This window comes from Cucumis sativus, chromosome 1 (genome assembly GCF_000004075.3).
Source record: "Cucumis sativus cultivar 9930 chromosome 1, Cucumber_9930_V3, whole genome shotgun sequence".
In the NCBI taxonomy this organism is placed as follows: domain Eukaryota; kingdom Viridiplantae; phylum Streptophyta; class Magnoliopsida; order Cucurbitales; family Cucurbitaceae; genus Cucumis; species Cucumis sativus.
In genome coordinates, this window is record NC_026655.2 from 18,468,669 (window position 1) to 18,485,753 (window position 17,085).

General features: G+C 32.6%; 3 protein-coding genes across 3 annotated transcripts; 1 reads left to right on the forward strand and 2 right to left on the reverse strand.

The window, feature by feature from the left end:
* Positions 1-2,227: 2,227 nt before the first annotated feature.
* Positions 2,228-7,861, reverse strand: LOC101215054 (putative lipase YDR444W). The gene is made up of 10 exons (XM_011658377.2): positions 7,389-7,861; positions 7,202-7,269; positions 6,335-6,405; positions 5,961-6,227; positions 5,467-5,633; positions 5,318-5,373; positions 5,026-5,078; positions 4,795-4,906; positions 3,703-3,800; positions 2,228-2,636 (listed from the first exon to the last, which is right to left on the reverse strand). The coding sequence occupies exons 1-10, from the start codon at positions 7,847-7,849 to the stop codon at positions 2,565-2,567; spliced, it is 1,425 nt and encodes a 474-aa protein (XP_011656679.2). The 5' UTR covers positions 7,850-7,861; the 3' UTR covers positions 2,228-2,564.
* Positions 7,862-11,489: 3,628 nt separating this feature from the next.
* LOC101215301 (pathogenesis-related protein PR-1) lies at positions 11,490-12,914 on the forward strand. Its single transcript, XM_004146251.3, has one exon. It carries the CDS (start codon positions 11,839-11,841, stop codon positions 12,439-12,441), a length of 603 nt encoding a protein of 200 aa, XP_004146299.1. The 5' UTR covers positions 11,490-11,838; the 3' UTR covers positions 12,442-12,914.
* Positions 12,915-15,397: 2,483 nt separating this feature from the next.
* LOC101215774 (pathogenesis-related protein PR-1) lies at positions 15,398-16,409 on the reverse strand. Its single transcript, XM_004146253.3, has one exon. The coding sequence runs from the start codon at positions 16,264-16,266 to the stop codon at positions 15,754-15,756; it is 513 nt and encodes a 170-aa protein (XP_004146301.1). The 5' UTR covers positions 16,267-16,409; the 3' UTR covers positions 15,398-15,753.
* Positions 16,410-17,085: the final 676 nt, after the last annotated feature.

Consider the following 17,085-nt stretch of genomic DNA (forward strand, 5'->3'; position numbering starts at 1 on the left):
AAAATAAGAAATGTATATAGAAACTTACATCTACTCTTATATGAAATTATGATTCCATAGAATGAAACTCAATAACATCTTAGTTTGGTCAATTCAGGACCAAATGGTTAAACACAAAAGTAGATTGGCTCACACAGCACATGGCATCGAGCCAAACCCATGGACCAAAATTAATAAAGTATCTAAGACAAAACATTCATAATAGAAGGACCCATTTGCAATTTGACAATCTATGTAGAAGCTAAGGCATGTTTAAATTGCGAGAGACTTTTTAAGTGATGAAACAAAATTATGAAAAGGACAAGTTTTAACTCAAAATGAACTTTGTATGGTGTTAGCTCCCAATCCCATGTTTTACACATAATAATTGTACACAATCTCATGATACTAATCAACATAACCTTATTATTTAGCCTATTTGGATGCCAAGAAAATTTGAACACCATATCCATCTCTCCAACCTACTTGGATGTGCTAACAAACACAACACATCTCCACACATCTTTTATCTAAATTCTACCATGCTATGTCTAGTTTCAAATGACTTGTTATCAAACAGTATTCTAGAAAAAACTTTCATTTTAAAATCCAACAAACGTATGGTATGAACCACTCCAAAATTTCATTTCAAATGGGTCTTAATCTTAGGTTCATTATCATATATACTTTCTTTCAACAGCTATAAACTTCAAAAGATGTATCAATTTTATTCAAAACTCTTAATATTATTGATTTAAACTCAAACTTAAAATTTTGTATCAATTTAAAATCTAATTTTTTTTATATTATGCATTTAAACCTCCAACTTTGAATAATTGTATCAACTAATTATATCATTGGTTAAGTTTCATTAGGGTTAAATTGATATAATCTAAAATGAATATCATCAATCCAAATTTGTAGTTTAAATGGATGAAATTGAGAGTTGAATATAAAAAACAATGTAACAAGTCAAATGATGCATGGTTTTTAAATTTGAGATTCAACAAACACTACTTCGAGATAGGGGTGTTTGAATAACCCTACAACCCAAAGGGTTGATGAGTTGTGTTAGTATTGTCGTTGGCTTGACTTGCAGACTGACTAAAAAGAAATATGAGTTGATCTAACCCAACACAATTATATATATTAATAAAGAATATATACACATACATTTTTTTTTTCAAATTTGGTATTTTATATTTGAATTGAATGAGATTTTAATTATTAATTATGTGTTATCGATAAACTTACGTATTTAAAATTTAAAACAAAAACTATAACCCAACAATCAAACCCAACGAACTCAAATTTTAAGGGGTAGTTGGAAATTTAGCAATTAAATTCAAATTAATTAAGTATATAGCACAATTTTAAAAAATTTGCAAATATAGCAAAATTTGTCAAATTCTATCAATGATATAAGTCTATCACTGATAGACCATGTTGCAAATATTGGTCTATCACTGATATACCATATGAAGTCTATCAGTGATAGTTTTGCTATATTTGCAATTTTTTTAAAATGTTACTATATCCTTAATTATTATTGCTAAAATAGTCATCTATTTTAATTTTCCAAAATTTAAAGGTTGAGTTAGAGAGGCTTTTGGGTTGTCAACCCAACTCATCCAAATTTGTATGTAATTCAAAGTGTCATGGGTTATACCCAACAACCAACTCAAATTTTCAGATGGGTAGAAGAGACACCCTCGCCTAAAGAAGATGGGGTCACATTCAGAAATTTGAGTGGCTAACATGTAGTCCAAGGTTTGATTTTAGGTATCTGACTACTTTCAAACGTGGATCACACATGAATCTCAAGCTTCATCACTAACTTTATTCATGATTTGAATTTCATTTTATTGAGTTGGAGTTTGGAATAACAAACCAAATCACCTCACTATGAATTCTTCCCCATTTCTTACTCTGTTGCTTTCACAAAGACTTTAGTTTTAGACCACGGAACTCTGTTAAGATATTGTTAGTTCATTCAAACCGAAACAGATTAGATAGTAGGGACAAAATTTTATTCCAAGATCCTGAAATTTAGGTATGAAATGACTGGATAAAAAAGATATATACTTATTCCTGGGATATCAAGACTATATTACCCTCAAGTTATACCATTTGTTGTACCAAATTTAGGTACCATTCAAAGATTTAACATGTTCATTTGACACAAAGAATTGACATTGTATCAGAACCCAAGGCATTTTATGTTTCAATCATTTAAACTCAACACAAATTAGTTGTCTGTATACCATTGCTGTCTTCATTCCACAAAAGATATCTTATAGTTCCACTCTCTCCATATATATGGAATAATTACAAGTACCGAAAAAATCCGGATTAACTCAAAGGCAGGGAAATCCCAGGCAAAAAAAGGGTATGCTTATACAGAAGAAAATACAAGGGTTGAGAATCATGAAATATTAGGAACAATGATGAGCTAATGTATAAGATGTTCTAAAGATTCGGCACTGATAATAAAGAATACATGACTATATATTGCTGGTAAAAATTTACATGAAATTGCAGACAAGTGTATCTGCAAACAACTCATCCCAAGTTTGAGATTCTTTTTATAAAACGAAGTTATCAATCATGTGAAAAACCACATCAGCACCATCAGAATTCAACCAATAGCTCTTTACCTGAAGGGGATCAAATGTTCTGTTAAAATGTCAGATATGTTCACATCTAAAATGGGAAGAGATAAGCAAATATCAGAAACATAGGAACACAGAGCCGATGCTTGAGCAATAGCTGTTCAGAAGCTAACTATATACAGTCTTATGCTGTTGGTCTGAAAAATAAATGGTTATAGTTCCATTGGGCTCCTTACATTTTGGTCCTACTTAAGTCCTTGAGCTTTTAATTTTATTCCATCTCGGCCTAAGCTTCACATGTGTTTGTCCCTAAACTTAATATTAGGGAAAAACGTTTTGGTGATTGTTGCAAGTTGTCATCATCAATTTAGAATATTTAACATCTAAGAAGTGGACACTTCAGTTTGAATAGTGTGTCCGTGTCTGACACGTGTCGAACACTTGGTGGACATCTATTGGATGCTTACTAGTGCAACAAATGTATTAGACATACATAGAACACTCGTTAGGTAGACTAAAAAGACACATATGACAATACTAATAACTATTGAGCATGGAATACATCAAGCCAAGTCTTTTAAGCATATAAATGCATCATTATCATTTCATTTGCTATGAATTTTCTTTTACCATAAAAATGATATATATAATTTTAAAAATGAATATTTTAATAAAAGTGTTCTTGCCGAGCCATGTTCTAGATTTTTAAAATATGACGTGTCACCGTGTCCATGTTGTGTTGTATTCGTGACTCGTATCCGTGTCTGCGCTTCTTAGTTTAATGCAATAGCATAAATTGAAACTATGTAGGTTGGTTGAGGCAGGTAGTAGGGGTGGAAATTATCAAGTAACAAAATAATAGCAAAACCAAATAGTTATTTTGAAGTTCAAAAAAAAAATAAAGCTTCATTTGGAAATCAAAATAGTTGTTTTAAAATTATATTTAAAAAAGAAAAGAAAAGAAATGATGACTAAAAGAATTATTTTGTTGGCCAAAAAGGGAAGATATATAATGGAGCAAAGATACAACTTAAACAAGGATAGTCCCAGAAATTGCTTCTCTATACTTGCTTCATCTTTTTTAAAAAGAAAAACTTCCTTCGATACTTGCCTGAATGGTACTGTGGGCAATGTATCTCTGTCTGCTTTTCTGAAAGCTAACATCCACTCGTGTCCAAGGAACTTGATTGAGACCTCTAATCATCTCCTCTACACATTGGAAGAAAAAACTATTTCAACCACATGGCTAAACATAAGAGAAATTCAGAATTTGGCACCAAAGAACTTGCAGAAATGGTCAAGTTCGTGAAATAATGAAGCTAATGGATGGAGAGTATGCACATGTTCCCGAGTTATTGGAAATGTTAAAATCATTTTTATCATCAAAATCACTTCAAAACGTGATTTTAATCACTCAAAATTAATTTAATATTTAGCTTTACACTTTAAATGCAATTTTTAGATAATCAAAATTGGTTTTGAATGATGCTTACAAGCATGTTTAAGAGTGACTTTGAAAATGATAGAAGTTATTTTAGCTATTTTAGAATCACTCCCAAACATGCCCTATATGGTGACAAGAACATCCCCATCCTATTGAGTTCCCACCAAATTTGGCTAATTTTTAATCTCTTCTACTGATAAAGTATACTCTTCAGTCTTCCCAAACTTAGATCTGTGAAGATATGGGGCACATAAAAAGCAAGGCTTGATCAATCCATGTTCTAGTCCCCAATGTTTGATAATGTCTGAATGTTTTTTGAAATTAGATCCTATTATTTGAAAATTTTCAATATAGTCTCTTGCATTTTAACATTTTTCAATTCAATCTCCTACTATAGTGAATGTTAAAATTGTTTGATGATAAACTTATATGGTGTAATGACCTAACTTGAACAGGATTTGTTCTATAGGTTGTACATTTGTGTCTTTGAGTTCTGAAAACAAACTTATATGGTATAATATTTTGTAAATTGGTAAAATGTCATTTATGAGCGGAAAGATTCTAATTACTCCAACTTTTTAAAAAATTAAGAAAAATTTCGAGTTTTCTTCTCTAATGAAATGAAGCTGGTGCATCAGTTTCTCAATTTATTACCAAAAAGATTCATTTCCTAAATAGTTTCACTAAAAGACGTCAGACAAACTAACAAAACAGGTAGAGGAAGAGATCATTAGAGCAGGAGCTGGGAGAGAAGGTAACCTTCTAAGTCGAGTTTTTGGTCCAGCGATGCTTTATTGCAGACATCATCTTGCGTTGATTGCTCCTCGTAGACAATATGTGGGTATTTGTCATTTTTTATAAGCTCACTTGACTGGTCGCAGAATAACAATAAAAGAAACTTTTAACTTCCTCTAGAAAAAGCTAAACAACAAACATATATATGGTGAAAAACTGGTACAAAAACCTTCCAAACTGATACAAAAACCTTACCTTTGGAAGCTCATGTTGACGGCGAATAGATGATGTTCTCCACCCAACCATGTCTAATGATAAGTGAAGGTTAACATAATATAATTATGGATATAACTCCAATGAATTCTTTTCCCATACTAGGTAACTCTCTGATCTACGAATTTTTATTATGTTCATAAATCATAATCACAGATTCACATCTATTGTCTGCACTCAACAACTTCTGATCAGGAAGCTTATGATACACTAATATCTCAAGCTTATCCCATGTCAACAAGTGATGAAACATTTCTTAAGTGTAAAAGGATATGATCATAGTTCACATTTGCATATGCCACCCGACGCTTAAATGCACGTAATGCTGAGCTAAACAACAAAAGTCCAAGGACAATATACAAAGTCAAACACCAATAACATACGAAGTATAGGTAACTTAGTATTCTTAAAGTCAATACTGACATGAACTTTAGATCTGCAGAGTCGGTAACCATTCTAAGGAGAAGAGGAGGTTTCTCATCATTTTCATCATCAGTGAGGAATAGATGTTTTCCAGACCTCCCAGCAACTAAGTGTGCTGTTTGGGAGGCTCTTCTCTCCAAGAAAGGAAGACCACAAAGAACTGGAAACTGAGGACATAAAAAGTAGATGTTTCAATTGATAAATCCAGCCTCAACCTACCCTCTCTCCATCCCACCCCAATGCTACGGGAAAGTGATTGCACAAACTACGAACAAATCTTTGAATTTTTCTGCTTCATGGCTGTTTGCTGTAGTGGCTAAGTTTGTTTAACAAATACCTCGTGAATAATGTGTGAGGTGGAGAGTTAAGGTTAACAGATAATAGCCCTATGGAAAGGAAAATACACACTCATAACAACTCTTTCAAATTTCAACTTGACGATTTAATTTCTGCAGTCTAAACTTTAAAATACGTATGATAAATAGCTTAATCACCTGTTTATTTCCCCGTGAACCTAAATGTGGAGTTGCAACTGTTATGAAGTTCACAGGCTCCAACCCAGCAATTCTTTCATGATGGAATTGCTCAATATGTTGCTTCTGCTCGTCCCTAGAGAAACTTTGAGCAGCATCTGAGGATTTCAATTGAGGGATATGATCAAAAAGCCTTCCTACTGCATACCTTGCGACAAGCCCACCTAAAGAGTGGGCCACAAAGGAAATTTTCTGCAACTCTGGCCTCCGTCTTATGACACCTAACACCTGCATTGGATGGTCTAAAGTAAGGTCCTCAACAGAAATATCTATAAGGATGCTATTTTTAAACTTTTCTGAGATGGATCATAAATACATATATAGAACCAAAATACCTCTTCAGCCAGTCTTTCTCCCATTGTGTCAACCCCATCAAATGTTGATCTTGAAGAATTACACTCACTGCCTGCTCAAGAAGATAATTTTAGAAGCCAAAAAATTAATATGACCTGTAAGCATTAAGGGTTGACATAGAGGAGTTCCCACACAATGCATTGCCAATAAGTTCAACATTGTAAAAGGTTAAACTATGAATGTGGATTAGAATTTGGATTAGTTACAAACATCTTTAATAAAAAAAAAAAAAAAACAGAGAGACAGAAAGTACTTACTAAATCATAATTTTAAACAAAACAATCCAAGAGATATCCCTTTAGTTCTTCAGTCTTCATTTTTTGACTGAAGGGCTGTGTTCAATTTTATTGTCTAAAATTGCACTTATAGTTAACAGATAAACCATTCGCCCTACTGACAGTGATTCACCTTCCCCATCACTCACTATTACTCAACATGGCGCCCATAGGTTAAGCAACATTGAAACAAAAAAATTGGATCCAGATTTACCACCCAGAGGTAAGCTAGCTTCATCCAATCCTGTGATATGATTTTGTTTCACATTCAAGATTGTTTTTGAAAAAAATAAAAAATTTAGAATAATTCTTCTGTTACGAAGATTATTTGGTAAAGCATCACTATCTCCCAGCCGAAAATAGTGTTTGCGTAATGCGATTAATCTTGGTATTGACCCAAACGTAACCCCCCTTTTGTCAAAAGCTTTTGACATTACATTATTGTAAATACACTAAAAATAACAGAACTCTTAGCATAAAATGCATACAGCCTCCTTCGAACTAGAAAAATAAGTGGAAAGTGGTAACCTATCAAAGAGAGTATATAAAATGGATGGAATAGTAAGCACTTACGGTGTACTATAACCTTATCAGGAAGCTTCTTCACAAATTGTCCTGCCGCGTATCTCCAATCTGCAGCACTGAAGAAATGAAGAAAAAGAAAGGTCGATGGATACCGAAATCCAAATCCGATAAAAAGAAAACAAACAATTAAATTTAAATTAGGACGGCAGTAAAATTGGAAGGAAGGAGAGAGTACCTTCCAATTAGACCATTGACCATGATGACGAGGTGTTCGGGCGGCGCCTTGGCATCGGGGTAAAAGAATTCCTCGGCGGTGAAGTCAGCGTCCACCTTGAGGCCTTTGCGGAGGCGGAAGCAACCGGTGGCGAGACGTCCGGCGAAGTCCATCCGGCGGCGGGAGAGAGAAGGATCGGGGAAGGGGATGGGGATGGGAGAAAAGCGGAGGGAGAAGGGGTTGGAAGGGCAATGGAGAGTGGTTGAAGGGTGGTCAAAGGGAGGCCCCGAGGGCGGGGTGTGGAGGGGAGTAATGGCCGCGGCCGGGATCATGCCCGCGTCCCAGCCCGCGGGGTTTTTAAGAGAGCAGAGGCGAGGGGAATGAGTAGAGGGAAAGAAGGGAACAGTTGGATTTGTGAATGAAATGCGCATCCCATTTTGACACGTGACCTCCCCTGTCCATTTTGTTTCCCACTTTTTCATTTCATTTTTCCGGCGCCTATCTACGCCTTTTTAATTCTTCCTTTTTCTTTTTATATTTACATTCACAAACGACTTCCTCCTTAATCTATCCTTCCACGCATTTCCCTTCCTTCACCCACTTTGGACATACCCAAATTAGTTTTGTTACTCTTGTGGGTCTTTTTTTTTTACCAACAATCACCGTCCCATTAAATTATTCATCTCTCCTCAATCGTCATCCAAATTCCCATCCGTCCATCTAAACTTGCATTCTCTTCATTATCTCACTTACATTCCAAGTTCCAACTCCACTCTATTACCATTCTAAATTAAGTCATTCTTCCTACTTTTAACTCACTCTAACTTTTTTTTTAGTCATCTTTTTTTTCCTTACATTACAAACTTACCATTGGACGTGTTCCAAATTTTGTCTTCACTTGGGTAGCCCCAGCACCTCTAATTAATACGCCAGAACATTTAAGAGCATGCTCGACCATAAAAAATAATACACTTCAAACTTAGGAATAACTTAATGACTTTATTATCTTTAAACAAACTAATATGTATACAAATAATGCTTTTAAAACACTAAAACTAAAGTTTCAGACTCTCAACGACTAGTGCAGCTCTTAACGCATGTCTCAATATCCGACGGCTCGACTTCTCTTAGCAGCTTCCTAGTTTAGTTTACCTCAAAAATGGAAACTTAAAGTTTAATGCTTAGTGAGTGATAATTTAGGAAATCCTTTTGAGATACAAAAACACACATTAAAAACTCTCATTTTCATAAATGTCTTAACACCTCGTTATGCATTTAAATATCACAAATCACATTAGCCTTTACTAATTTCTCTTCACCTGGACATTGAATATTCTTAGACCCATCAACTACTATGATGACTCATCTCCATTAGTATTTCTGCAAACCTTCGTTCAATTCCAATTGCTCTGGTGATGGACTTGAACACAAACCACTCAACGTATTCAGTCATTCTTCTACCAAGCGGACCACACAATGCAAGACATACTTTACACTTATGTGCACATAATAGTTATCTCTTGATAGGAATAAAGTTAATGGTTTACTCACATACAAGAGAAGTTTTTACCTTAACTCGTAAATATGCTTTTCATGAACAAAAAACAAAAAACCAAATTATGAATAAGACTACAACATGTATTATATTATACAACATAATTTTAAAAAAAGCTTAAGAAACTTTGCTCTTTTTGTGAGAGTCTAGTAGAACTAAACAATTCCTTTCCTTTTACGTACTCCCTTCCTATCACATGACTTCACAATTTCCTCTTCTCACCTGAACCTTTTTTTTATAGAACTTAAGCACTCCTTTGTAACTTTATCTTTGAGCTTACCAAGCTTATTTGTACTGATTCCAAACTAGATCAGTCATCTTTAAACTCATCCTCGCTTGTCAGCTTCTTTTTATAACTCACACGATAGGTTTAATATTTCCTCTAATCATGATTAGCTTTAATCCAACTAGTAATTTGCTGACTAATCCAAATTAATGAGTTCTTTTAGATTTATGAACTTCCTATCCTCACCTAACCATTTCTCGAATCGCTCAAAACTCAGTTTTTTCTTCCTCTCATTGCCTAGCTAAAATATGCATAACTACTCCTTCCTTGCATCACATAGCTAGCATGCAACCTTTCTTCAAAATGCCTAATAAATATACTTAGTACTTACAACCTCCTTCACAACCATTTTACTCCAAAATGCGGGTCTCACAACTTCCCTTATTCTTGGCCAATCTTCACAACAGTAATAAGAATAACTCCGATTAAACAAATTGGTAAGCAACCCCAAAAATCAAAAGAAAGAAGAATTTGTTCCTAAACTTTAAGATTTTGAATACTTCACAATCTAATTGATCAAACTAGATTGAAGTACTAAACATGCATTTTAACACAAGAATACAATGAAAATCATAAAACTTGAAAGATAAGAAGAGAAATTTCATTCAAATTCAACGATATATTGTAAAATTACTGCTCTATTTAAACTAATTGAAAAAACACCCTAAAAAGGCACAACCTTTCGCATAAATTTGGCTAGGTTCATAAAAACTCTTACAATTACCCTCGTAAATGTAAATACATAAAATTAAACAAGTGTATAATTCATTAAAGATGTGAATGAATCTGAATTTCTAGATTTATTGTGACTTTTGGATGAAACGTTATCTTTTGATGCATGAAATAATACAGCTCTTCAACTAATCACTACCAATTGTTTGCTTATCATATTTTAACTTATGCAATGAACTATATTTGAATCATTACAATGCTTTATCAGAAGCTCAATGTGATGTGTGCAAGGTTTTGTTAAGAGTCAGTTTGGTGATAGAAAGAAGATCCATTGGAGGAGCTAGAGAATGATGTGTATGGGCATAGACCTTGGTGGGATGGGTTTTCATGGTTTGGCTTCCGTTGGTCAATCAATGTTGGGGTCTCCTTTTATGGACTCCAAATAGCCTTCTTGGTGTAAGTCGTTATGGGTACAAACACAAGTCCCCAAAGGAGGCATCTGTGGCATCCTTGGTGTCACTCTTGGAGAGGATTGGGTAATAGAAAAGATAAGGAAATGGTGTTTCTTGGCTGCAGATGTGTGGATCTAGTTTTGTATATGTAGGATCGTATGACAAATACTAAAGGGGTGGGTAAGGTTGCTTTCATAAAATCAAAACTTTTCAAGAAACTCAAAATCAAATTAAATTAATTTAAACTAATTAATAATTAAAAACAATAAACAACTAAATTTTCGACAGGATGTGTGTTAATTTACAAAATCATTTCTCAATGAACAGTCTAAGGTTTGAATTTCCAGAATAAACCAAATAAAAAAAAAAAAAACATTGTTTTGATGGAAAAATATATCATTCTATCATTCTATCAATCCATCAATGAGGAATCCTTTACTCCCAGTCATATAATATTAATATTACCTAATTGACAAAAGTAGATGAGAATTAGACCTTTTTTAATTCTCTTTTTAAAAGATTGAACAGAGAATATGATTGTCTGCGGTTTAAAATTTTTTTTTTCTCTTGCAATTTTTCTACTTTTATATAAACACTGTTGCAAAGCCTTTTTAAAATTAGGCAGCAATGTCACGTGTTGCTGATCCAGCATTTTAAAGAACGAATAAAGTAACCAAAAAGGATATTGTGTCTCCACTTTTAATTTTCCTTTGTCAGCTTGAAAGTTGAAACAAACTGTGTGCGTATATATTACTATTGCAATGAATTTGTTAATATCTAAGTATTGGCCAATCCCATCATACTATAAAGTAAATAAGGTAATTTATTTTCTTCTCAAAGTTTGATCTCTCCCCACATTTACTTAACTAACAAATAAACTAAATATTTACAGTCAACTACCTAGAATAGTGAAAGAAGAATAACTCCCACATTTATTTTCTTTGCTATCAATTTGTAATCTAAATTTTCATATGCTAAATCTTTTAATCAATATACTTTGTAATAATCCAACCAAAAACTTAGGGTCGTGATTTTGGAAGGTTTTACACAATTGGAAACACGAAGTACGGTTTTACTTGTCATGAAGCCTTTATTATCAAATTTGTTTTTATATCACTTACAATAAGTCGATTTCATAGACTAGAAGTGTAAGTTAACGAAAGAAGGATTAATATAAGTTTGAACAACATAAATTCTGCCACGTTGTATTCTAGAATGCACTGCAATGGCATCTTTATCCTCATGAAAAAACAAGAGAGAATCACGAGCACCACATAGCCTAATTCACGAGAAGGCATTACAACTACATTGCCCATAAATAATATAACATGTGTATGCTTGTGAGAGATTGTGAATCGCCATGCAAAAACCCGAAACCAAAACCACTCGATCTGTGGCCCCACTGGCTTCTCCAACATATCTCAACACTCATAGTGTATCTATATATGAAGAATCAAGCAACAATAATCACCAGCCATAGCCTCTGCATCAACAATAATAATCATAATGAATAAGCAGCTGCAACTACCTGTGTTTCTAGTCCTACTTACCGTCTTTATGCCCCGAGTTCTCTCTCACAACTTTTCTCAAACACCTGGTGTGCAAGTTCAAATATACAAGCAAAATCAAGTGGACAACGAAACCATCTACAGGGTATCGAAGCAACTGTGTTGGGGCTGCATTAGCGAGTCCATAGAGTTTCTATTTGCGCACAATCTGGTTCGAGCGGCCAAGTTTGAGCTGCCATTGGCATGGAATTTTCAGTTGGAGAAGTACGCAAGGTGGTGGGCAGGGCAGAGGAAAGGGGATTGTAAACTGCAACATTCTTTCCCTGAAGACGATTTCAAGCTGGGAGAGAACATATTTTGGGGGAGTGGATCGGCATGGAGGCCATTGGATGCGGTGACTTCGTGGGCTAGCGAAGTGAAGTATTACACATACGCCACCAATAGCTGCGAGGCTGGCCAAATGTGCGGCCATTACACACAGATTGTTTGGAGAAATACGCAAAGGATGGGTTGCGCTCGTGTCGTTTGTGACAATGGGGATATCTTCATGACTTGTAACTATGATCCGCCTGGTAACTATCTGGGTGAACGACCCTACTAAAGCTAATAACCATGTAACAATTACACCATCAAACTTTTACTTTTAAAAATTGAGTCTCAAATTTATTAAAATATTTAAAATTAAACTATTAAACTTTTGGATCCCTAAATAATTGTTTCGGGTCAAAGAGTAAAATTACAAAGTTTGAAGAATTTAAAGCATAAAATTGATATTTTTACACCAACTCTATGGATCAAATAAGGAATGATGCTCACACCTTCACTCTTCCAAACTCCTTGGTTCAAACCCTCCTAGATGGTGAAAATTGAACCCAAATGAATTTGAGAACTTAATTTTTATGATTGAAAGTTTAAGAATGTAATTATAACTATCATCCCATCATCCTACCTATAAGTGTTTTTTTTGCAATTTATCAAAAAGAGAAAAAAGATATTAATGAACTATACTCCAACAAATAATAATACTTGCCCACACATGAGTCAATAGAATATCCTACCGACTTTTCTGATGTATATTGTATTTTATTGATCTACATGCATTTAATAGATAAATAGACCCCACTAATTATTTTTCTGTGACACTAAAAGTTAATGCAGTCCATCAAGAAGTATGTAGGATATATATCTTATTGATTATGTGTAGTGACAAGTATTGCTCTTTGCTAGAAAACTCCTTAGTAAATATGATATTGTTATTGACTTGTATTATTGAAATATATAATTGTTTAATTAGTCAATGTAATTAAATAGACTAATAATATAAAATAAATTAGGTGGGAAAGTGTACAAACTGATCCTATCCAGCGATGTGTAGTCCTCTTGTGGAATATTGGAATACTGTAATATTGTTGTAGTATTACAATGTATGCTCCCATGGGTTATTCTCATCTCTATAAAATAGTTTAATTAAATTAAATGAGATATGATGGAATACTATAAAATCCAAGAAGGTAAAAACAAAAAATGACAGTTGCAAGAGTGGTATTAGATAAATCAACCAATCAATAATTGATACTCAGAAAAGGATGACTTAGTGAAACTAAGGTCCCTACATTGATCTTAATAATAATAAAAATAAATCATGGTGTAATTTATTTTTGAACATTGGTTTATTTAATATTTTAATAATTTGTTTTGAATGGAAGCAGTAAGGAGTGATGATGGGAAGAGATATAATGGTGATGGGGTATTATTGAGATAGGCCTGAACTGGGCTCAGTGTTGGACCCAATAAAAGCCCATCTGAAAAAGAATATGAATGGAATTGTGGAGCCCACAGTCAGAGCATAGGCCTAATTTTAGTTGGAAATTTAAATCAGCTGCGACAAATGCATGTTTCCACGTTCACCATTTCTTTTTTTATTACTCCTAATAGGATGAGTTTGTAACCTAAATGTATGTTTGATTTTAGTGTTATTTTTTACTAATAATCTTAATTATATTTTAACTCTTTAAACATCTCCTAAACATCAGTTATTTGCATTCGGTCTAATTCTATCAAATTGTTGATTTAATTTCTTTTTTAAGCTATGTTTTTGTCACTTTTTTTTTCTTTTTTTTGTGTGTAGCAAATGTGTATAATATAATATTACTATGGCATAGACTCAAATCAATTGAATTTTTCAGATCTCAATCATCGCCTATGTATACGTAGGCACAACCTATTTGATTATAATTCACAATTATTGCTCATGAAGCAAATTTATAATAAGATTGCAATTTGACTTGTCCTTTTAGCATGCTCATGTGATCTTCTAGAATTAATAGAATATCTATTATTAGATCATTTGCACTCTCTTTTTTTTCTTCATATTTAAATTTTTATATTCAATGCCTATGACTATTGGGAATATTGAATTGGTTATCAATTTCACATTATAATTATTGATAAATAATTTCCATAGATCTTAATGGAGTACATTTCAACTAGAACTAGTTAGTTAATAACAAGAAAATTCATCTTTTTTGTCGAGAGATTGCCTCTCTAACAACAAAGTTCTAATTCAAAATCATTCTTAAAGATACTCATACCAAAATTTGGAATCAACAGGTGACTATTTATTACAAATTACAAATTAATAGGATATAAAAAGACCAAATTACAAATTAATTTAAACTTAATAGGATACAAACTAAACTAATTAATTATAAAAATGTGTTTTAAGCCATAAAACTATTAAAAATATTGTTAAATATAATAAGACATTATCATACCCTACTAATAATAGATGATAGTTAATCTATCAATATTTATCAATAATATAAACAACATATTTGTAAATATTTTAGCCCACTTCCTTATATTTAAAATTTTAAAAAAATATTAATACCAAGTAAATTAGTAAATTATATACCATTTATAATCCTATTCATTAAAAAAACAGCCAAAACATATCCAATATTCAATTATTGTTGAAAATAACTTTCATTTATTTTATTTTATTTTTTGAAGAAATATAATCCTACATATTGATCCTCATTTAGATATTATTGTTTATATCTGTGGCGTATTTAGCAATTTAAAAGACATAAGATAATAAGATAAGTCAATATTATGTTCACCAAATTAAATTATTAAAAAATTATAATCATTAGAAATTTTAGAAATAATAATTCAATATATATATATATGAATGATATTATTTGCAACATAATCTATTACCGATAGACTTTAACAAATTTTGTTACATTTAAAGTTTAATTTAAAAAATGTTGGTATATATAATAATATATTGAATTTAATGACTCTATTGGTAACTATTTGTAGATCATAAATAATAAATAATTAGCGTGCATTATTATTGTCATTATCAAGGTAAGCTTATGGAATGAGCAAATAATTAAAACAATTTAATCTTTTGAAGGTAGGACAAAAATAAAGCTACAAATGAACTATTTTACTTTTTCGTACTCCTATGTCCACAATATTAAAAAAAAAATCATCCCAACAATAATTATTTGAAGAGATGGAGAGAAAAAAGAAAGAAAGAAAAAATCTCCAAGAGAAGCATTTGAATCCATAAACAAAAAGGTGTATACATTTAATAATGTAAAATTTATTTGGAGGGGTATGGAAATATACACCACTCCTTGAATAGGACAGTACCAAAAAGAAAGAAAAAAACAATAATAAATATTAGGGATACAGCACATAAAATCAATCAATTACATGTGAAAATATGACAAAGACATGAAACAACACAACTTTTACAAACAATTTCTTTTCTTCTTCCATTTCACTCCACAAAATATATAATATACAAACTCCAAATTTAATTAACCCTTTAAAAATACCTACAATAATTAATGCCTTTTTACTTATATATGTATATATATATAGAGAGAGAGTAATTTTAATAAGGTCTCATCCCAATGTAATTACCCGGAGGATCATAATTGCAAGTGATAAAAACGCCTTTACCGTCATTACAAGTGACTCTAGCACATCCAATCCGGCGAGTGGACCGCCACACAATTTGAGTATAATGACCACATAGTTCACCCTCAACGCAAGAGTTTGCCCAATAACTGTACCATTTGCGCTCGGACACCCAATCGGCCACGGCTTGAGCCGGAGTCCAGTCCTTGCCGCTACCCCAGAAGATGTTTTCGCCATAAGGACCCCCAGAATGGCGGAGGGCGCAATCCCCGCGGCGCTTGTTGGCGTAGGATTGAGCGTAGCGAGCCAGTTTGGGGTCCCAAACTAAGGGGGACAAACGGAGGGCATATCGGGCAGCATTGTGAGGGGCAAGGAATTGCTTTTGTAGAATTCTGTCAGACCTGATGGAGGGAGCTGCGGCGGCGTAGGGAGTGGAGGTTAGGAGGAGGAGAATGGGGATGGGAATAATGAGAAAATATGCATGCATTTTGATTATTTGTTTATTTTTCTCCTCCTTCAAATTGAGCTCTTTGGAGCTGAATTTGAATGGGGAATTATTTTTGGAGAGAGGATGATATATATAAAGGAATGGTGTGTTTTGGAGGTGAGTAGTTGGATAAAGGGAATTTGTGTGTCAACTATGGGGTGGCACCCATGTTCGATAATGATTACCACTTTCTTTTTTCTTTTTTCTTTTTTGCTATTACATTAATTATATACTATTGGTCATGAATCATTTTTTTTCCTAATTCATGTAATGTTATTATTTATTCAACAACATATTAACATTATTGAGACTCTTCAGAATTCAGCTTTCAATTTTATCTCCATCTCTTACTTTTTAGCTGGTTTGTTTCCTTTACATTCATTTAATAATCATTGTCTACATTTTTTCATTAAAAAAATGGAATATATATATGTGTAGTGTTTTTACGAGGGAAAAAAAAAACTAACTAAATATTTTTGTAAATTCTCCTATTTTTTTCTTTTACAACTTTCATATATATATATATATATATATATAATATTGATTTTGTTTTATGTTTATTTTTAAAATCTAAGTCTATTTTTTATAAGCAAAATTGTTAAGAATTTAAAGATATATTTTTAAAAAATAGTAAAATATTAAAACTATTTAAAAAATATGAAAAAAAAATAGATCTCCATACTTTAATTTTTTTTGATAAATCAGACCTACTACCACCTTTTTTCACATATATTAATTTTATCAATATTTTCATAAATGAGTCTAAATTAAAATATGTAATTTTTTAAAATCTATTTTTTTTTGTTCCTGGATGGCTAA

Excerpts from the sequence above, each read along its gene's own strand:
- LOC101215054 (XM_011658377.2), bottom strand. The coding sequence starts at position 7,849 with ATGAAAAAGTGGGAAACAAAATGGACAGGGGAGGTCACGTGTCAAAAT. Across the intron at positions 7,270-7,388 it reads GTCAATGGTCTAATTGGAAG|TGCTGCAGATTGGAGATACG; the intron begins GTACTCTCTCCT and ends TCATTTCTTCAG. Across the intron at positions 2,637-3,702 it reads TTGCCCACAGTACCATTCAG|GTAAAGAGCTATTGGTTGAA; the intron begins GCAAGTATCGAA and ends GATCCCCTTCAG.
- LOC101215301 (XM_004146251.3), top strand. The coding sequence starts at position 11,839 with ATGAATAAGCAGCTGCAACTACCTGTGTTTCTAGTCCTACTTACCGTC.
- LOC101215774 (XM_004146253.3), bottom strand. The coding sequence starts at position 16,266 with ATGCATGCATATTTTCTCATTATTCCCATCCCCATTCTCCTCCTCCTA.